This window comes from Marmota monax, unplaced genomic scaffold (assembly GCF_021218885.2).
Source record: "Marmota monax isolate L192 unplaced genomic scaffold, Marmota_monax_Labrador192_F-V1.1 WCK01_AAM20220418_F8-fsc00026, whole genome shotgun sequence".
In the NCBI taxonomy this organism is placed as follows: Eukaryota; Metazoa; Chordata; class Mammalia; order Rodentia; family Sciuridae; genus Marmota; species Marmota monax.
In genome coordinates, this window is record NW_026693108.1 from 13,289,315 (window position 1) to 13,311,659 (window position 22,345).

General features: G+C 41.6%; 1 protein-coding gene across 9 annotated transcripts in view; it reads right to left on the reverse strand.

The window, feature by feature from the left end:
- Mbnl2 (muscleblind like splicing regulator 2) overlaps positions 1-22,345 on the reverse strand; it is a 151,405-nt gene that overhangs the window by 31,191 nt on the left and 97,869 nt on the right. For 5 of the 9 annotated variants that reach the window (XM_046454887.2, XM_058582777.1, XM_046454883.2 and 2 more), the window contains exons 3-7: positions 20,615-20,779; positions 13,195-13,395; positions 10,130-10,393; positions 3,421-3,474; positions 2,625-2,778 (exon numbers count right to left, since the gene is read on the reverse strand). In XM_046454887.2, the coding sequence (XP_046310843.1) occupies positions 2,625-2,778; positions 3,421-3,474; positions 10,130-10,393; positions 13,195-13,395; positions 20,615-20,779 (838 nt within the window). The remainder of the gene's footprint in view (positions 1-2,624; positions 2,779-3,420; positions 3,475-10,129; positions 10,394-13,194; positions 13,396-20,614; positions 20,780-22,345) is intronic. The other 4 variants (XM_046454891.2, XM_058582779.1, XM_046454889.2 and 1 more) reach the window with 1 other exon arrangement.

Here is a 22,345-nt window from a genome sequence, read left to right on the forward strand (position 1 = left end):
TCCAATTTCATATTGTGTCAATGGCAGATTGTTAGTAGTTTATCAAAAGCTTTGCTATGAATGACCTTTTGACAAAGGGTAGCCTCTAGGAGAATAAAAAATGTTTTTTGCTTCTTATTCATGATAGTTGCTTATGTAAAACATTTTTGGAAAAAATTGTCCATTTAAAAATAATAACTTACCAAGTTACAATTATTTTTGAGCACCTTACTTGACTTGTAGAGGTATTAAAACAACCAGCTTAACAGTAAAGGATTATTATTATTATCACTTAAAAAATACTGTCGAAAATATGGTTTGTAAGAAAGAAACCCTGAAGTAAAAACTCGACCTAACATAAACACAGAATCTTCTGTTATGGATTTAAGTGGGAGAAAGATTATATAATAAAAATTAAAAGAAAATCCTTCTGATATAATTATTTTCTTGTTTATCATTTAAAAGAAATGTGAAAGTTTCTTAGAACACCACTTCAGAACATGAGATCCACAGTCTGTCCACTATGATCTTTACATCATGTAACAGATGGAAACACTTCTCATTCCCAGGATTAAATGGGCTGAGACCCACCCTTTGGCTTCCAAACCTCGCTGTGAGAAGGTTCAGGCACCTTGGAGCAGTTCCTAGAGAATCCACCAGAGGGCAGAAGTGCACAGCCACAGCTGCCAACCCCTAGCATGGGTCCCTAATAGAATACCTTTTCACAAACAGAAATCAGGTGATTTTGTAAGGGACGTTATTGATTCTTGCTTTGGAAATATTTAAGTGGTTTCCAAGTGAAATATTCTAAGGTGAGAATTCTTTCAGTGATCTAACAAATCAGTCGTTACTGGACTGAAAGGTTAACATGCATGAGAGCGTGTCCTGTCTTTGGCTCCAGGGTTTCACAGGTCTCCCCAGAGACATTAATGGCTTTGTCATCCATTCTTCCAAAATAGACTTGTCCTTTTGCCTTCCCCCTCAGTATGTTATTCCTTAATTTTTTCTCTGAAAATATCTAGTGGCCAACAGGTCTATGAGACACGCTGTAGAGGGCCTCAGGGTAAGCTGGCCTTCACTCTGCAATTCTGCTGTTTCAGGTGGGCCACAAGTTCAAATACCACTATGCTCCAGGAGTGTGGGAGGTCACTAATTACAGTTGTAACAGGGCAAAAGTGAAGCCCTAATAGGTACTGAATTATAGATTCTTCTACAGGTCTCTGAGTTTAAGATAGGTACAGAACTAAACAAGAAAACTAAACCTAAAAGAAAAAAAATCATTTTGCTTATCTAATTTATATTTTTTTAATAATAAATACTATTGTTTACAGGTTACTAATTCATTTAAAAGTATAGATTTTTTTTCCAAAGAAAATCACAGAAATATTTATTTAACTCCCTCTAATCTTAATTCCTAATATGCTGTGGGATTTAAGGAAATGAATATAAACTGGAAAAGTCTAATCATGTGGATTAGGATCAATAATGAAATTACTATTCATCTACATTTACCTTGAAATAGCTACTAGAGGAGTTTTGACTTTGAAAAGAAAATCTCAATGGAGGGTCATCTCTCCAAGGTTTATGCCACCCCCTGCTTCTAACAGACTATGTGCTGAAAACCACAGTCAAGTTATGGTGACTGTGCTCCTTTGTGCATGGTGCATATGTGTGTCTGGCTTTGTCTCTGGTCAGGGAAGTGGGGAAAAACTGGGGAGAGCTGATGTGCATTATAACTTTGTTTTTCCTCCCTTATCTGAACCTTATGCTACTTTAAAAAAAAAAGTCTACTTGTATCTGATTTTTCAGAAGAATTCTGTGGAAGCCATATATGGAGGCTGTTTGGGTGGTGTGGTGTTATGTAAGTTGGGCTAGGCATAGGGAACTGGGTTCCGTGTCTTTTCTCAGTTGTGTCATCTTGAAAATTCACTTCTCCTTGAGGGAGGGCCTCAGTTTTCCCATCTGTAAAACTGTCAACTAGATGAGATCACTAAGAATTCTTTAAACTCTGAGATTCTATGATCATTAGAGTTGATCTCTTAGCGGAATAATAGGTTCATGCCCTTTAGCACCTCATAGAGTCAGACATTGGCTTAGAGACTGAGGTAAGAGTTTATATATTTGTGAACTTGGTGAAAGTTGAGCAGGATGGAGAAAGAGAGAGAATGGATATAAAAATATGAGTAGAGGGTTGCTTTGATTTGAATAGCCTGTTTTTTTGTTTTTTTTTTTTTTAGTGCTCTGAATAGAAATAGAAAAAAAAAGGTTAGTACTTACTGGAATTGCTATGTTTAGATCATTCAGCGTTATGGACAAATTTCAGTTGTCACACATAAAGGGTCTTATTTACACGAATGACTTTGCAGGGCTTGTGTAAACGCAAGGAAAACTAGAAGCCCTAACTGCTCTGTTTCTCATGGGGTTCAATCTGTCCCTTGGCCCTGTCAAATATTTGGCTTTAGAATCCTAACCCTCTTTAGCTATCAAAGCAAGATCAGGACATCTAGATATCCTGCACGAGAGACATTTCAGGCTGTATCGTACCTTTAATGCAAACTAGATGCCACCAAACAGCTTAAGGAAATGAGAAGGAAGCACATGACCGAAGGGCACGAGGACACAGACTGGGACGGTCAGGGGCGTACCTGTTGGAATGAACGCGGTGTGTTGCTGCAGCTGCGCGCTGGTCAGAGCCTGCTGGTAGTGCAAGACGCTGGGATTAAAGACCGTGCTGGCACCGTTGCTTTTTTCAAGTGCTTGTCTCTTTGGTAAAGGATGAAGAGCACCAGGAGGAAAGGCCTAGAAACCAAGAATTCGATAAGAGATGTCTAACTTAAAGCAAACACACCTTGCTTGTCCACAGAGATCATCAATTGCAACATTCTTTTCTAAAAAAACGACAGCTAAGGAGATGCCTCTGCCATGCACCTTAATTTAAACAGCGGCAATGTCGAATGAGTGAGAATTTGTTATTGAGAGCAAAAGCGTGATTTCTGAAACCCAAAACGGTAGCATCTCAACTAAGGGAAAGAAAAACTATCAAGCAACAACAACGGAAAAAAAAAAAAATGGCTTCGGCTTTTAAAATGGTTAAACTATTCTAAGGGGGAGAAAGAAGCATTGGTGTTATTAATACCTATTCTTTTCTTTAACTAAATGGCAATTTCTTGAATTTAAAGGTTAATATGAATTATAATGAGCATTTTCTGAGCCAAGTCATGTAAATTTGCTTCACTCTTTTGGAAAAGGTATTAAAATTTGTTAGATTTAATTTATTTCACAGATTAACATATGAAAATGAGATGGCTAAACACCTTATTGAATTTTTTTCCATTAATTAATAATAATGATTGGTTGCAACCAATATCTTACAAGTAATACAAATCTCAGATGGTTCTCTGAAAAGCTACATGCAAAGCGAAAGGTGAAAGGTCAAAGTACCAGGTCTACAGTTGCTTCGAGAGGTCGCTTCATTGCTTTGGCAGTCGACTGAGTCTTTTAATAACAGGCAGCGAGCACATGATGGCAGTGGGCCAATGGGATTCAAGCGAATTAACATACAGGTAAACAGCAAGCAGAGGTGCATCATGGGAACGGCATTGCATTGTGGATAGGTGAGAAGGAAAAAAATATTCTGAATGCAATATACAACGTACAAAACACTAGGCATGCACAACAACAAAAATGTTCTCTAAAGAAATGAATATTACACCTTAAATTAGTATCGAAGCAAAAATGCATCTACTATACCTTAGTTAAAAGCATATAAGAGAGTAAAATATAGATGTTTGAAATTCAGGAAAGTTAATTAAAACAGCAGCTTGCATACACACCATAAGCATTTTTTATATTGCTTCAGAAAAAAAAAAAAAGCAAAACTTTAAGGGCCATAGGATTCAAGAACTTCTGATAAGTTAGTTTTCAGGTACAAAACACTGAAGGTACGATCCAAGTTGAAATTTTTCATAAAAATCAGTCTTAATTCAGATCTGGCCTAACAAAATGAAGTGGCAAACTGAGACAAAAAAATTCAGGCAAAAAAATATTCAAACACAAGATTATTTCGGCAAAACTGTTTGGGTTTGGATCTTTATTTTTTGTCTGAATCTCGTGGATAATTGTCTCAATTCTTTCCTTCACTCTGCTAGCATCTTAAAAAACTTAAATTTTGAATTTAAATCGTGAGCTTCCAAAATTCTCACTTTTCTTCCATTTTTCTGTTTCTAGGGACTAACTTATCATCCATTCTGTTTTCTATCACATTTGAAATTATAATTAATTTATCTCAAACAACTTACCGGATTAAATTTAAGAGAATACCTTTAAAAAGGTATTTAGTGTCCTTGGGTATTAAAATGATTTCTATTTGATAGTTCTATTTGTATTTTTAGGTACCATAAGTGATCAAACCAATTAATGAGAAGTGGAACTCCTGGCTAGAACAAGTACAATAAATAGCAAACAGCTAAAAATGGCAAAGAACTGCTTAAAGACTAGAAATAAAATATATTTAACTTATAACCATACTTTTGGGAAGATAGTTTCATTTAAACAACCAAAATAATAACAAATATGGATTGATTTAGACCACAATGAAAAATTTTTCCTATTCCTGGTTAGTTGTTGTTAAACAAAAAATGGAAAAATTCTAAGATGGAATTCTGTGAAAATAAATTCAAAGGAATAGCTCCAATGCAAATTAAAAAAAATGAAATATCCCTTTTCTGTGTTTAGCACAATAGGTAAATCCCTAAGATTTGTCTAATAATGAAATATTTATGTCCTAAAGTTCTGGAGGGTAGAACTATGGCATTTTAAATAAAATAATATAGTGATAGACCCTTAAAACTGGAATAACTAATGATATTTTCCCTGGGAAAATCATTTGGTGATTCAGAACAGAAAGTATGGTCCTGACAGGGGATCGGTAAAGAGCTGGGGCAGGGGATTCAAAACAAGGTGGGAAGGGCTGCAGGTCAAGGTAGATTCAGGATGGCCAAGGTTTTGGAAGGTGGTTTTGATAGAGGCCACCAAAAACTAGGAAAGCAATGTTGTGAAAGTCAAGCAGTGAATGTTACTAACCAAAGCAACCGGATGAGCTGGAAAATGACAAAACTTGTAGATATTTTTTCCTCAAATGTAAATTCAACATCAAATAATACCTACAATGCCAGTGGTGTTATTTAAACTCTTTGGACCCTGCACAGTATTACACTGTGAAAAAAAATGCAGACTTTGCTTTGGTTTTTGAGTTTAAACGAATGTCTGTTAATTAAAGAAAGCAGCATAGCCTACTCTCATAGAGCCCTTGGGAACACGAACTGGATGTTAAACTCAAAACCATTTCGCCTCCAGTGGTCCAGACTCAGCTGCCCCTTCACCTGCAGTCTAGCATTTTCAGAATGAATCTAGTGTTGGGAGCATCTTTTCTGACAAGAGTCTCGAAAGGCTGGGTTTAGGAACAAAATTAACAAATCATCACTGAATGAAGTCCCCCAGTAGAATAAGAACAAAACATATTTAATGTTTCTTTTTTAGGATAGTTAGGAAGGTTAACGTGCCCCCTCCCCCCCACTTTTTTTTTTGTTTATTGAAATCTGATTTCCATAGAAATAATTAATAATAATTAGAATAATTTAGGAATGTAAGGAAACAATGCTACAGTGAGCAGGACAGGGGTGACTTGTCTCTGTTCCACTGCATGGTGTATGTTTTCTTTATTAGATGCAGCTGTCTTCTTTGCAAGCTAACTCTGAGATCTTAGAGAGGAGGGTACAAAAATTAAGATCTTAGAGGCCCCACAATGCAAAGCTGTATTGAAAGTGTGTTTTAAAACTCCTTGTGGATGTGGAGGAGTAGTCATGGGACAATGGGGCTTATTTTGATGTTTTTAAACTCTCCTCTGTTTTAGTTGGTGCTGCTGACGGCTGGCTTGTGTACCGGCAATGCAGGATCTTCAGGCTCAGACCCAGCCTTAGAGACCTAGGAGCCCAGTGTGCGCTGGGAGCCTGCTTAGGTTCCCATGCAGAAAAGGTTCTATTTAATTGAGCCCCTATCATGTGCCTGGCACTTGGCATCCACTTTTGCTGGCCTCACCAGCACTTAAGTCCTCTGCTTACTCTGGACCCCTCCAGCTAGCTTATGCTGGATGAGTCAGGAGGAGGTGGCCCATGTGCAGCCAGGTTTTTCTATTTATGGGTTGATGAGCAACCCTCCTGCAGGTCAAGGTGAGCAACCAAGGGCCAGGTGTGACAGGCAAAGACCAAATCCAAGGGGTCAGGAAACCCTGGCAAAAATGACCAGAGCTACCACTTCCATGTGGGCTGAGAGGATGTGGAGGAGCAGGATGGAATTTCAAGTCCCCGTGCATGTTTCCTGCACAACTGAAACTTATCTAGCCGATGGCAGCTTGACCCGTTTCCTTTTATAAACTACTTTTCTTCTCGCATCGCCCCATTTTGGTGTATGTGAACAAAGACTGCGTACGTGAGCATCAAGCATGCTTTGTGTTAAAACTACCCACGAGAAGCTCTGTCTAGTTTATCCTCATATTTTAAAAATTCCGGTGAAGGTGATCCTTAATTTTTAAGAGGTATTGTAAAAGAAGAAGACTTGAAAGGAAATAAATGTCTCTCTTCCAGAGTCAAAAGCTTTAAATTCCTTTTTAAAAGGGTCTCCTTAGGGCTGCGGTTGTAGCTCAGCAGTAGAGCGCTCGCCTAGCACGTGTGAGGCCCTGGGTTCGATCCTCAGCACCATATAAAAATAAATAAAATAAGGGTATTGTGTCCAACTAAAAATTAAATTAAAAAAAAGAAAAAAGAAAAGGGTCTCATTAATCAAAATAAGGGGGGAATCCACAGATCACAACAAAAACGGTGCTATGGAAATGCCCTGGGTTCAGATGAGGAGGCCAGGTGAATGGGACATGGACATCTGCTAACTGCAATCATCATCCCATTTGTCCTTTTAAAAGGAAATTAAATTATAGTTTTTCTTCAGGGTACTAAGGAATCTCGCTATGAGGGTACGAAGACTTTATCCAGCTGCACCTCTGCTGGTTTCGAATGAGTGACTCACTTAAACTAAAAAGACATGACAGATTAAGTAATTTTTATGTCACTGTCAGAAAGATGCTGGCTTTTGTTCTGAAACGACATTCCTTTGGGTTGCCTCTGAAGATGCCGTGGGATCCTGTGACTTCTCAGAACTCCAAATTTGGGCACGGTGGAAAAACCAGAGAAACTATGGCAACGGACTCCGCCAGCATCCCGGGCGGCAACCTTTGCCTGTGGTGACGAGTGTTCTGTGAACACGTGTGGCAGGGCCTGAGAGAGCAGCTGTGGCTGCAGACCACCAGGGGGAGGGTGGACCTGTGCGTGTAAATGACGTTTCTGCTCCTAGCCCCATTGGCCTGGATGTCCTACTGTATGTAAGAGGTGCCCTGTCCCTTCAATCATTAGAAATAAATGTTGATGTGGACATCAAAACTGATGTTTCCAAAAAACAGGAAGAAAAAAATCAGGCCACAGTTAGAACCAGGGCTCATCCCTAGGGTCACTATTAGTATCATGTTTTTGTCGTAACAGGTACTTGAGTTGCAGGGAGTGGTGTTTTCATATTCCCGAACCTCATCTGATACCTCAGTAGTGAGAAATGGCTATTGTGACCCAGGCTAAGCCAGTAGAAGCTCTTATCCCTCTAACTACAGGAAGAGCCACCAAATGACATGTAACTAATTTTTCCCTAGAGATGGGAAACAATAGCTCTATTTATAGATTCTGTAACATTACTCATAGATACTGTTTTCTCTCTTATCAAGAGATATAAGAATGTGCCCCTCCTTCTAGAAGCTCAGAGTCATGGTCTGTGTCATGGGAGAAGCTGGACCCACAGAACGGAACTGACAAACTAGGCGGGAAAGTCCCTGCACCTGGCTTTCCTGAGTCTCGTTTTTCCTCTCCCCTCTTGGAAGGGCACTGTGACACGACAGTGAAGTCCAACTTCGTCATTTACATTACTTCAGGTGGGTGTCTGTCTCTTGCTGCCAGAGTCCTGACCAGTCCTGCTAACATCCTGAGTTTCTGGTTTGATATTTGTAAGATGAATTATATGGAAAAACATGTTCTTAGTGCCCAACAATCAACACGCCAATTAGGATAAGTTGAGAGTTGGCTTGAAAAAATGACTACAATGGAAACAACAACAACAACAACAAATTCTTATAATATGAGACCTTCATTAAGTGGGTGGGAAGATGGAGTCCACCCTGGACAAAAGTGGAAAGGACTCATTTGCCCTCTAAAGCAATTTCCTTTTCGTCAACATTTTCCCATCCTTCCTTCTAGTTCTCTTCTGCTAGAACTCAAAAAGCTAACATTTCTCTATTTTTTACTGACCCTTTTGTATGGGTGTACACATCCACGTGTATACAGGAACTTAAAAAAAAAATCATTGTAATGTTCAATGATATAAGAAAGCGAAGGACAAAAGGAAAGAAGACTACAGGGACAAGATCTCTTGGGGAAAAAAAAAAGATGGAGGACTCACTTCTCAAGCTGTGTGGAGATGAGCTCAGATGGGAAAGACCTATATATCCACAAAGTCCACACCAATGGCGATGTTATCAGGGCAGGCTCTGTGTCCTCTGAATGCAGGCCCACACCTTTAAAAGCCTTTGAGAAAAAGGTTGCATGGTGATGGACTTGTTTGTATGACAGCTACTCATCTGTTTTGGCCAGTTGTCAGTGTATGAGGCTATAGTTGTACCTAGATAATGTTTTTTTAAAATGATATCTTTCATCTCCAATGTTCCCAAGAGAGGACTGGCCACAGAAGCCTTCATGTCCCTCTCACCCATCATGCATTTCTACAAGGTCATTGAAGAAATGACACTGGTACCCTCACTTACTCAATTCCAAGCGCCTTGAGGGTAAAGACACTTGCCTCCTTTATTTATTCTACCCAGAAAGTGCCTGATGCTTGGCAGGTCCCATTAGCTGTTTTGAATGAGTGAATGCACAGTGCTTATCATAGAGTAATAGACTTTCATAAGCCAGACCTCTCACTTTAAAACAAGTTAATTAAAAATGTCTGCCACCCAGTGTGGTGGTTCTCAAACTTGGATGTGCACTGGAATCACCTGGGAGCTTTAAAAGATAGGCCACTGCCAGTTCACATCAGGCAAATAACAATCTTTGGAGGAAGGGGTCAATGTCAGACCCTTTCAAAAGCCCTGGATTAATTCCAAAACGTAGCCAAGTTTGAGAAGCAGTGTTCTAGGCATGTATTTCTGTAATGTTAATGTGCATACAAAACACTGAGAAGGTTTTAAAATTCAGATCTTGATGCCAAAGATGTAGGATGAGGCCCAAGATTCTGTAGGCTCAAGAGCATCATGATGTGCTCCGGTTGCTAGGGAAGGGCTGGGCTCCTTGAGATTCTGGAGCTGTAACAGGCTCCCAAGGTGTGGATCATAATATTGCTGCTGGTCTCTAAGGGACATTGAGGCGCATCCAGGAGACAAGCCTGGGTGACAGGTCCCTGGGTTTTAGCACCATCTAGCACACTTCTGTTTTCATCTGTTCCATGAATTGCCGTTCTATATACAATTTCATGGTGGGAGGGGGGGAGCGGTGATAGGTTCTAACGTTGTGATGAGTGAAAGAAAAAGGGGGGGGGGGGAATAGGAAGTGGAAAAACCCCTGACTTGTTGCTAGGCATCCGGTGCAGCCACAGCTCCCCTCCCTGGCTCCTCGCAGCTTTCCAGTGCTCAGCGCCAGAGGGCCATCTTCCTTTCCTCTGCTCTGAAGCTCTGCACCCACCAGGGTCCCCACCCCACCGGGTCCCTCTCTTCAGAGGACCCCAGTTACTACAGTGCAGGCTCACGCAGAACTGGAGCCCGCAGGTCGCATTGGGTTCCCTGAACCTTAGGGATTTATTTATTGTGCTGAAGAAGGGAAGGAAAGGAGGGAAAACAAAACAAAACAAAAAGGGGAAACAACAACGAAACTTAGGCAGCGGAGCAGCGGGAATAGCAGCCCTCCACGGTCCCGACTGTCCGGGGAGCGTCTAAGTCCCCGCCCTGGAAGCCCCGCCCCCCGGCCGGGAGGGCCCGGGGCGGCGGGGCGGGGCGCGCGGGCGCCGCACTTACCATGACTGTGGCCGCGGCCGCGGCTGCCTGGGCGGCCACCGCAGCTTGGTTGGCTTGGTGCTGCGCAGCTTTGATTTTGGCCTGCAAGTGTGCAGGAGGGTGAAAATATTTGCATTTCTCCCTCATGCAACGCCCCTTTATGTAATCCATACAAACGGTTACGGTGTTGTCGTTTGTGTCGATCATGGTGCTGTCTGCCGGGTGTGCGAAGCGGCAGTCGGTCTCTCCCCGGGCGCAGTTGCCGCGCTGGAACTCCCTGCATACCTAGGACAGGAGGGAGGAGAGCGATGCGGGAGGGCGCCTGCGGGCCAGCGCCGCCTCCCCGAGGACGAAGGGGCGCCTCCCGGGCTTCTCAGGGTGGCTTTTGTGCCTGGGAGCCTAAGGCTTTCCTTATCCATCTCCCAGGTTACAGAATCTCTGACAATAATCTGACTTTTGTGTTGCCCCCTTTTTCTAGGGGGAATATTGAAGCTGAGAAAATAATCCGAAACCTGCAAATTAGCTAAAAGAACAAAGAAAAACCAGCAAAGCCTCCATCCATCGTGGCCGGTTGGAAGGTCACAGTCTCCCTGTCCCCAATCTCCTACCTGAAAACACTCTGGAGTTGCTATAGAGTTTTATTAATTGATTGGAGAGATAATGTCAGGGTGGGTCAAGCTACCATTGGGGTCCAACTCCAAAAAGTTATAGGGAAATGAGGTCCTCACTCCTCCTCCCTCTGGGTGGATGCAGGACCAGGGGGCCTGCTGCAGTCTCCCCCACCTTCTCTGCTGCTCTACGGAGAGAACTTATGCCTAGGATCATCAATAGCAAGAACTGCAATATCCGAGACACCAAAACATTCATCTTAAGATGATGACTATATTATTAGTTTTGACAACCCCAGAGATTAAAAAAAGAAACAGAAAAATATGCGCAGAGATAAAGGGTAAGACAAATGGAGGGAAGGAGAATAGAGTTAGAATGTTGGTTTTTGAAGTCTTTTTAATCCCTAATTCGCCTGAAATCTCAAGTAACTAAAATTTTCCATCCTCAGATTTTGGTGGATCAAGATTTTATTACATAAAGAAAGATTTCTTCCGAACTCAAGAGGTTTTCTTTTTTTCCTTCCTTTCTTTTTAATGCACCTCCTGATGGGTCTTACTCAAGTGACTCATGGACAACATTAAAGAAACAGGCAGTTGGATGTGATCTTAATTGACTTCTTTCGTTTTCTGGAAAAGTATTCTTAATTATGCTTTGGACGCAGACAACTGAGATGAATAGTGTATGCATATTAATTATGAATTAATTCTTCCTTGCCTATAAATATCAACAGGGAAGGATTAGTAGGATTGTAAGTTATTTCTCCTTAGGGTCCAGTTTCATAGTCAACATGTGTAAGTGGCGGTGGCCATGAAGGGTCACTGACAGGAAACCCAAGTCTTGTGAAAGTCAAACACACTTGGGAAATAGTGTTTCACTGACCAGTGGCCAGGTGAGATTGAAAAGTAAACAGGATAAGTCATGAGTGGTTAACCGTCTCCTCCTACTCTGGTATTAACATTCCATCTTTAGTTCAAAAAAAAAATGTGCAAAGTACAGATTACTAAGCTATTAGCAGAGATTCTGAGTAAGCCTTTCTCTACAAATGGAATGATTCCTGTCTGTGACATCATAGGTGTAGACCAGCATTTGCCCAGGGTCTCTGTATACAGCTGACTTCATTCCTGGTTTGAAATGAACTGAAACTGCTCTGCTCAAGTCTCTGTGAATCATTTTTACATATCATTGTCCACCAACTCTGTTGGGAGGGACTACTTGTTCCCAACTCTGCTGATTTAATTTGTTTTCTGGAACAGGCATGCACGGAACACTAAAGCTCTGTGGGCCCCAGCAGGTGGAGCCCCAATCACTTTTCCAGTACCCTAACACATCTATTCAATATTCACAGGGATAGGCTGCATCTTTTCAAAACAGGAGCGATTAGAGTTTGCATTCTCCTCATCTAGAGATCCATATACTCCAGATTGAAGCTGAGTAAAAAAATATACATCTTTAAAAATATTTACAGTTTGACATTCTGAATCCTAAATCATCCACAGGATATTAGGATGCAAACACTCTGTGGCCCTCAAGGTTTACTGGGTTAATATTTAAACAAGCACACACTGGAAGAATATTCTCTAATGATCCAACCTTCTATGTATACACAGATTACCCAACAACTTAAATCAATAATGTAATTAAAGGAGGACTTTGAAAAATTTGTCAGGATCTTTATACACCCTGCTAAAGTTCTTTGAATATCATATGGACATTGTGGTAAGGCTAATAGATGAATTATCTAGCTCTGATTAAAGAGAAAGTTTATTTAACACAGTGGAGAAGGATCAGTTTGATTCACAACGTGAAGATTTGTGTTTTATAAAAATATAGACTGTTTTCTTAGAATCTGTATAACACTTTAAGTTTAAAAAAAAAACTCAGTTAATAACTAAGTTTATCCAGCTTCCAATTCCCACTGTGCACCAGTGAAGCCACCAGAGATGATATTCTGGAACATACTAGAGCAGGTGTACTTGGTTCTTAATAATTTGAAATATGTTCACAACAATTGGTTATTAGTCATGGTCCCGCTTGCTCCAACCCTTGTCCCTGACTGTCTCCCACTGCCCTGGTTGCTGAGCTTCTGATCAACTCCAGAATGTTCCAGGATCCAGTAAGGGTTTGTGCTGGGCAACAGGAGGAGGCTATCAGAACTCGGAGCCACTTGTATAGCTTGAATAGTGATTGATTTCATATTCTATTAGTTGAGAAATATTTTGCCCTTATGCACATAGTCCACACAGCTGGTTTGTGCCTATGTTAAAGTGATTCCTTTCCCACAGACTAATTTTCTTTATACCTGGCATTCATTTCAAACCATACAATGTTGAGTGGGTGGGTTTGGGAGGAGTGTGTGTATATGTGTGCGTGGCATTTTTGCAGAACAGTTTTGCAGAATGACCTGACAAGCATTTGCCTACACAGAAGTGCACTTTCTACCACAAATGCATCTCAAAACACAAACATAATTGAAGTACCTCCAGTTTGTCAGTCCTGAGAAGTTTCTGAGTTGCAGTTGATCCCGGGACAGTGACAGGTGGACTTCCGGGAACAATAACAGGTGTGGTGGGTAGAATTTCCGTTGGGACTAACCCAACTCCAGGGGTTACAGGTGCTAAGTAAGGAGCAAAGCTAATAGCCGTATTTGTCCCTATGGCGGGACCTACAGGAAAAGTGGGCTGTTAAAGGAAGACAACACAGGAAAAAGGTGAGAGTCAAACTTCAAAATCACCAGCAAGTGTCATTTGAGCAAAATTTATTCATTGTATACAATATTTTTTATCAGTTCCATAATTCAATGCTGAATTGTAAACATTCATTAAACATCTCTTTTTTGTTTTCCTTAATATAAATGAAAACCATATAGATTTTCTTCCCCAAACCATGTACAAATATAGAAGAAGTTCATAGAAACCCATTTACAAGAAACAGAGTAGACCTTTGTTCTCATGAAAGTGTTCTCAATAAAAGGAAACGATAATTACCACTCTAAGCATTCATTGTTTCAAACGATTGAACATTATAACACTAAAGCAGTAAAGCTTATGGAATACAAACTGTCTTTGATTCTCCCACACATCTCAAACGGAGAGGAATAAAGAAAATCCAAGATTATACCTTGATTTTCAAGTTGACCAAATTTATGCATTTTCAAATAGTGTAGCTATTGGGATTTTATTTGTGCTCAGAGTTGCCAGTATATTTCCACATTCCATCTCTACATATATTCCCAAAACTCATATGGGGTTTTCAAGTAGACCTACTATGTTTTGCTGTAGCTCAAGACGCCTCATCTAACCTTCCCTTCATGAAAGGCTGGATGAAAGAGTTTGAAAATTGTCAACCAACAAATTTTTCAATGAACCATTAAGTCTTGGTTTGGTTTCCTAGATCACAAAATCAAGACAATTGTGACAAAAGTATCCCATACTTTATTAAATGTGTTCTGTGTCACTGTATTCGTGTAGGAAGTATAGAGACTCCTATACTCTTGTAAGAGGAAATACACTAGTAGGTCATGGAGATGATTTTTTAAAAAGCTCTTCCTATAAATATGTAAATAATTCTGCCTTCCAGAAAAGAAATTATGTACATGTGAGAACAATGAACCTTGATTCACTTTAAAGAACCACCATTAAAAATGTAAGATTCCAAAGATTTTTCTTAGAATAATTTTTACATTGAATTAGACCTGAATGGCTCTTGCTGTTTGTTTGTTTGGTTGGTTGGTTGGTTGGTTTTTATTTGGGGATGATTTTAACACACTTGTTTTCAGGATAAGTTTTCAGCCATTTGCAATCATATGTTAATGCAATTTTCTAACATTGAATTATGCCATTCTGTGTGTCATTTCCCTTCTCTGTTCATACATCATAGATGACCTTGTTGTCTGTTTGTGAGTCTGAATGAGTTGTTCAAATGGAAAAAATAACAATCTTTGTTTAGTAAACACATTTTTCTTTACAATAGCTGAAAAATCTCTTATAAATGGTCATGTTAGAAAACAGTGAATTATTGGTGGTTGTGTAGGGATTCTCAGAGAGGCTGAAGAGCCTTTGCGCAGTGGCTGGGGCTGTGCTTCTCACGGTCTTAGATGGAGGATGCTCAGTCCTCCCTGGAGGAGCTCTTAGATCTTTATGGCTCAGGCATAAAATTCGTTGTGAGAGAAAGTGGCAACGTGAGGTCTCAACATGGGAAATAGACGGCAGTCAGGATTTTTTCCTCCTTTGACTTTCTACAAAATTTTATATATGTGTATTATGCACTTGAGTCATAATTATAACAAGTTGTGGTTTGTCATCAACTATAGCTTTTATAATTTAGTACTATTGGAAAAGAGCCAAGGGATTTAATAGTGTAAGGACTAAGTAATGTTAGGATCTTAAAAAAAATCAATTCTGAATGGTCATAAATCAAAACACATCAGTGATTCAATGTATCGGTTGTATCAGAAATGCCCGAAGAAATTTTTAAAATAGAGTTAAACTCTGAGTACTAGGTCTAGGCAGAGACCTTAAAATGTGTATTAACTTTTTTTTTTTTCCTACATGGTCAGGTGTGTGGAGAAATTTGGGAACCAGTGTCAAAAATGAGGAATTAAAACAGGTAATAAAAACTTGTACTAAATGAGTAATTTAACTCAGAGACTAATTATCAAAGTAAACATTTAGAGCAAAGAGCTCTCTCCCATATCTCCATCTTGATTTTCTGTGGAGGCAAATTCCCAACCATCTCATCCCATATATCAGTAGGGCAGCATAAATACAGGTTGTGCCTTGACCATCAACAGGATGAGAGGACTTCAAAACTCATCCCCCAGAACCTTTTTGGATATCAACTAATCTGTTCCAGTTAGCCAAATCTTGCCTTCAAAAACATGTCGCTTGTTCATCTGATTTTATGATCTAAAATGAATGCCCTGGTATGTTTTATTGATGATAACTAGCATGTAGTTCACAGAGAAATATGTTATTGAAAAGTAAAAATACAGATTTTAGACAGTGGGAGGTTTACATTTAAATCCAGTGCTCTGCCACTTATTCCACGCCCGCCTCCTGTCCCAACCCCAGGAAGAAAACTAACCTCTCTGAGCTTTAGTTTTCTCATCTGCAGTGGGGAGGAAAAGCCACTTAGCTGAACAAGGTGCTATTTCTCGTCAACTTCCCATGGTCCAAATTTAATAAATAGCCATTGTAATAGTGTAAATGTCAGTACTAATAACATTTTTTTTGGTCTCAAATTATCCAATGCTTTTAAAACAGAAATGTAATCAGCCTAGCAATATACTAAATAGAAGTTTAAATTGAATTAAACGGTAGCAAATATCTTCTTTTTTGAAATAGGAGGTGGGAAATAAATGTTTTCTGTTATGTGAAATTAAACGTTAAAAATTCTCAGGCTTTGCAGAGATAGATTCAATTGGGTGTTTTTCTTTTATTTTATAGTGTTTTTCATTGAAGTTGATTAGTTAAAAATTACAGCAACAGTCGTTTGCTGAGATGTGCATTCTGCGTTGTTATTATGACGGACTGTAATACTTTACATCTGTGGAAGCTTCTGGCATTCTCAAAGCCTTCCTACACATACTGTCTTCTTTAATCTCCCAACACTTACAAGAAGCAAGTGTGGGTGCAGGCATGCGCAGCCTCCAGGTGAGAGCAGGTTGGAGACACTGGAAGGAAAATCCAAGGTCGGTGCCTCGGAGAGTCAAGGCTTTCCAAGCAGCCAGGCGCCCAGTCTCAGGCTAAGTCCACTCTTCTGCATTCCCTAGACTTTTGCCATATTTCTTAAAAAAAAATAGAAAGGTGGGGGGACCAATATATTGGAGGTCTGAATGCCTCTGAGCACACAGAAAGCCGTGTGTGCCCACCGCCAACCTGAGCCTCCTACAGACAGTAGGAGCTGCTCCCTACAGCCCTGTGGGAAACTGCTGCCTTGAGAAAGTGACTCCTAGGTCCCCTGGTGGAAGGAGACTCTGAGCTGTGCAGTCTTTGCTGACAAGGCATCCTGGTGTCTGAACTGGGTTCCCCGCAGGCAGCTAAGGGAAGAGCAGGGCGGCACCTTTAAGAGTCTGTTCCCAGAAGCGGTGGCACCCGCTCTGGCTGGGAGAATGAGCCTGCAGCTCTGCATAAGTGCTGTTGCCACGCTGCCTGCCGGAGACAGGATCCATTTGGTCCCCGTCATCTCTCGGCGCTAACCCCCAGCTGAAAAGGCCAGAGGACAAGATCTGCAAAAAGCTTTCTGGAAGAAAATCGCTTGTGAAATGCCCGTCTTGCCGTTTCCTCCCCGTTCTCCTCTCCAAGTCCGTGTGCTTCTCGGCCCCCCTCCCACCCTCAGCTCTATTTCCCCAGCACATTACATCTGTAGTTTGGGGTTCGCCGGAATTGGCTGGGGTCCAGAACACACAATGCATTGTAGGTCAGAGTCAAGGTTAAAGGTCTAGGCTTGGTCCCCAGTGACATGGCACGGCATTGAAGGGTCTCCAGTAAGGGGGTGACAGGATCCTACGCAGGTTTTTAAGATTCTTCTGATTCTATACATAGGACATACTGGGAAAAGTAAGGGTGGAGGGTGACAGATGAGGAAGGAATTGCTGATGCGGGGGCTCCGACGAGGGTGCTGGGAGGGAGAGAAGTGGATGGTTTCAAAGGCAGATGTGCCAGGACCTGCTGACGCACTGTGTGTCAGGGCCTGCTGGGTTGGGTTCGGGATTTCAGCTCGATTGTGCCACTTACTGAAATGGGAAAGTAGTGGAATAGAGAATTTGGCTTTGAACATGTCAAGTTCGTGTGCGAAGTTTGAAGGCGAGTCCAGCAGGCAACTGGCTGCGTAAGCCTGGGTTTCAGAGGAGTGGGTTAGAACGGAAGCACACTTTGGGGGTCTCAGCCTGTAAATGACTTACATTTGGGAATTAATAAAGCCATGAGAGACAGGGTAGATAGGAAGAAACATCCAGCCTGGGAATCTCTACCTACAACAGAAGCTTGAAATGGGCACAGGAGACAGAGGCGTCAGAGAGGCCTGTTCAACATGGATCCTGTGTGCCGAGGGACACTGGGGAGAGGTCTCAGCTAATTCAGGCTGATACAACAAAAGACCATGAGCTGGGGCCTTTTAAACAACAGAAACTGATTTCTCACAGTCCTGGAGGCTGCAAAACTCATGATCAGGGCATGGAGGGCAGGGAGGGCACTTTCTTTCCATAGATGGCTGCTGCTGGCTGTGTCCTCCATGCAGAAAGGCCACTGCGTCTCTTCTCCTAAGGACACTGCCACATTCAGGAGGTCTCCACCCTCATGACCTGATCATCCCCTCCCCAAAGGTCCTAACTCCAAATCCCCTCTCCTTGAGGGTCGGGACTTCGATATCTGAATTTGGGGCAGACATACACATTCAGACTGTAGCACCAATGGAGGTGAAAATGACCACTGGTTTGGTGATATGGAGGACTGGTCAGAGACTCGGTGGAACCTGTTCAGGGCCCTATGAAAGGAGAAGTGGAAAAGAATATCCTTAATGCTTTAACGAACTTTAGCCCAGAAGGAGACCTAAAGGAAGAGTGGTTTCTGGTACTCTGTTTAGCTATTTATTTGTCTAAGGCAATTTCTGCATCTTTTAGCTGTTTGTGGCAGCTGTAGACAAATTACTTGAGGGCTTAAAATAACAGTTATTTATCCTTCCTCAGTTCTGGAGGCCAGAAGTCCAAAATTAGTTTTGCTGGGCCAAAAGCAAGGTGCTGGCAGAACTATACTCCCTTCTGACATTCCGGGGGAGGATTGTTCCTCGGCTTCTATCTTCTGGTGGCTGCTGGCATTCCTTGGCTTGTGGCCACATCAGTGTCTGCCTCTGTGGACATGTGGCCTTTCTCCTCTTCCGTCCGTGCCAACCCTCCCTCGGCCTTTCCCTTACAGGCATACTTGTGATGGCATTTAATCTGGAGGATCTCATCATCACACATCTTCAGAGACCTTGTTTCCACACAAGGTGCCCTGTATAGGATTCAGGCACTCTGAGGGCCATTATTTAGCCAAACTGGACAGTAATGAACTTCTGAGATTCTGAAGTGATTTGCTGGTAGAATCGATGATTTTTAGGCTTGTCACATTTTTTATTTCAATACTTCATGTGATTCAGAAAGCTCCACTGAAATATTTAAATGAAATGTGCTTTTTTCCCCCACAGATAAAGGGTGATTATTTAGCTTCTAATTAATATTTGAAACAAATATATAAACAAAACTTTCAAAAATCGTTCAACTAATAGTTAAGAGTAGGAATGGAATTTTCAGAGTAATATTGCCATTGAGTCACAGGGTCAATTCTTATTAAATTCTAAATAATTAGGAAGCGCATAATTCAAATGAGTGAGATATATAAGGTACTGTTACTATGTTGACCTGGCTGGTTCTAAATTCATTGCCGTAGACATTATTTAATATATATAACTATATTATTTTAGCATTTAGGTAATTTAATAAAATAATTTATATGTGTGCATCAATAAAGAGAACCATAAATTATACATGTGTGTAGTTTTAAATAGAACCACTTAAGTGCCTATTTTTGGTACTAAATGTGTTTAGAACTCTGTCCTTGTTAAGTCTGGACATCTGGGCTAGCTGTTACTTGTCCTGCGGATACACTTAATGGAGACCTTCTTCAGGCAGCTTTTCTTATCCAATCCCATTTTTTCTTGGGCCTGACTCTTCCTTCACCCTCTCAGGTATCTGTCTACCTGCAAAAGGCTAAATCTTTCTTATCTTGGAGTTGCCTTCCTCTGGCATTTAATCTTGGAGTCCCCTTCACCTGGCATTTAGTCTTGATTCCCCTGCAGAGCTGGTTCCTGGCTACTTTGTGCAGAAACCTGGAGACAAGTAGAATTGCCAACAACCTGCCCGACTCTCCTCCCTTCTTGGCGACCCCTACTCTCCCCAGTCCATCTCACAAGAACACAAGAAGAAAATTTAACTCCAGGGTAGCTTTTCATTTGGAGACTTTTCCTACAATAAGGATTAATTTTTGTAAATAGGCCTTTGTGCATGTATTTTTTTTTAAAAAAAGCAAACTTAATTCACTGTGGTCATTTTTTTTAAAAAAAATTAACTTGTTTTAGACAAATCCTTCACAAATGTAAATGAAGCCCACTGAAATTGGGGTACTCCTGGCCCCCAGGGCCTCATTCCTAAAACAATATCCAGACCTTTAAGGAAGTACTTTCAAACCCTGAAACCAGAGAGGAAATACTGCACAATCCATATTCACTACGTAAGTCTCTTGGGCATTTGACCTGTGGCCCTTGTCCCAGCTGCCACACCCTTTGCCCATCTGGAAGAGACAGGAGACAAGTGATGAGGCAGTCTCCTGGCTGGGAGCTGCCTCTGACACCCGTGTTGGGGGCTGTTGTCTGGCTCCAGTTGGAGCATGCTGTCGAAGGCAACCCAGCTAAGGTGTGAGTTCAAGTCACAGCTCCACAATTCGTTAGCTGCATGACCCTGGGGAAACCTTTACCTCCTGGGCTTTCCCACTTTCCTCATCCCTCAGGTAATGCCAAACACATCCCTGTCAGCTGCACTCCTACAAGCTGATAGGCATCACAACCTCTTCAACACACACATTCTCATCCACACTGTGGATAACTTCTGCTCTGGCAATGAGGAAGAGTTTGAGTGACACAGATTTCCCAGATACCGAGTGGAAATTTTCTTTGCCCCTGATTCTACCCATTTTTCCATTTAAATTTAAACCAACAACAACTTTTTTTTTTTTCAGCATCTACTGTGCTTCAAAGCTATTTGCTCTGATTGGAACTGAAGTGACAGAGCAGGGAGAGGCCAGGATCACCGTGGCACGCCCGCACCAACAGGTCAGCCCCAGCCCGCAGGGAGACAAGGCCACTCACCACTGGATGAAGTGGAGTTCCTGGGAACATGAACTGCATCTGCTGGGCGAGCATTGCTGCTGCCGTTTTCTGCTGGATCAAATTGTTTCTCCCATTAATTTCTAGTTGAGTTTTTAAGTGTGTCGGAGGGTGAAGATATTTGCAGTTCTCTCTTGAACAGCGGCCCTGTAAAATGCACATGTTCGGTTAGGACTGGTGTAAGCAGCCTGCAGAGCCTACATTGACCATCTCACCATCACAGCTGTGTGTGTGTGTGTGTATGTGTGTGTGTGTGTATGTGTGTGTGTGTGTGTGTGTGTAGGGATTATGTGATTATCATGGCTGCTTGAACCGTTGAGCAGAGAAGATTCATCTCTTCTCCCCCTCCCTCCATCCCATCCTTCCTCCCATCCTTCCACCTTTCCGTCTCTTTTTTCTAAATCCTAACAAGAGACTCCAAATAAATGTGACTGCTGAGAGTAGAGAAAGAAAGACCTTCCAGGCAGGATGGACGGCGCAGAAGGGCCTATTTACCACGACCTGTCAAAGGAGTCTTTGATCTTGCTGTACACTGGTTTGTACATGATAGAGTGAAGTCAAAATATGAAAAATTATGTGATGGATTCGTGCACTGAGGATAGGAGTGAAATTTGAAGTGTGTGTTCCAGATGAAATGAAGATATTCCTGATTTCAATCTGCTGTCACAGAGACAGTGGCAGCACGGGAACCACATTTCTTAGTAATGGACACTTACGTGAAGAGCGCAGGCATTAGCTTAGAGGGCCACCTGCAATCTATTACTCCTCCACCTCAGATCCCCACCCCACCCCATGGCAGGAATATCAAACTTAATGTCATTACACTACCTAGCAAGGTGTGCTTATGGCTACAGTAACATTTGGACACTGAATCTGGCAAAACAGAAAAAATAATTAGGTGACAAGTATGCAAACAACCACTCCTGAAGAGTAATTACATATGGAGGTGTTTATACTTCATTTCCAAGTTTTCAGATCGACCCATTGTGAGAATCACGTTGATGTGTGAATCATGCAATTTCTAGAGAAACAACAGCACACTGTGTTAGCCACTCTGATTATTATCATTCCCTAAAGAATTATCCTATTTGCAACCAGGAAGAGAGACTATAGGTTTGCTTACCAGATACAAAAATAATTTTAAAAAGCAAGCTTTGTGGGTCTGGGGGGAATGGGCTTGTTTACCGTCCTCCTAATTCTGAACATCTGGAGTCTCCCTCTGCCTCCCACTATTTTCAACTGCTCTTGTGGCGGTTCAGGCTTCTTTGCAGGGCGGATCTCCCCTCACTGACACACAGAAGGGCGCATGTGGGTCCCCTGCTTAGTCCTGGTGGTCTGTGCCATCAATCTGTGCTGCCCCAGGGTCTACTCTCAGCAGAGGTGTCTCCATCTTAGGGAGGGTGACGAGGCCGATGATGAAGACCTCAGAAGAAACAGGATGTCCAATGAGAGTCTGTAGCAACGGGCCATATATCAGCATGTCTCCTTAGTCTCAAGTCCGTACCGCAGATGTTTTATTCAGTTTCCAATGTACAAATGGACATCCTAGAGCAAGTTCTGGAAGGTCTACTCTAAAGATACAGATAAACCGGAACTGCTACAGGAAACCAAGTTAAACAATCTGGGAATCCTCTTTCTCCCTCAGCTTCTCTCTGCAAATCTGCTCCGTCATCGTTGCTGTTTCGATTCTAACTTTACGTGTTGCCTTGTGAC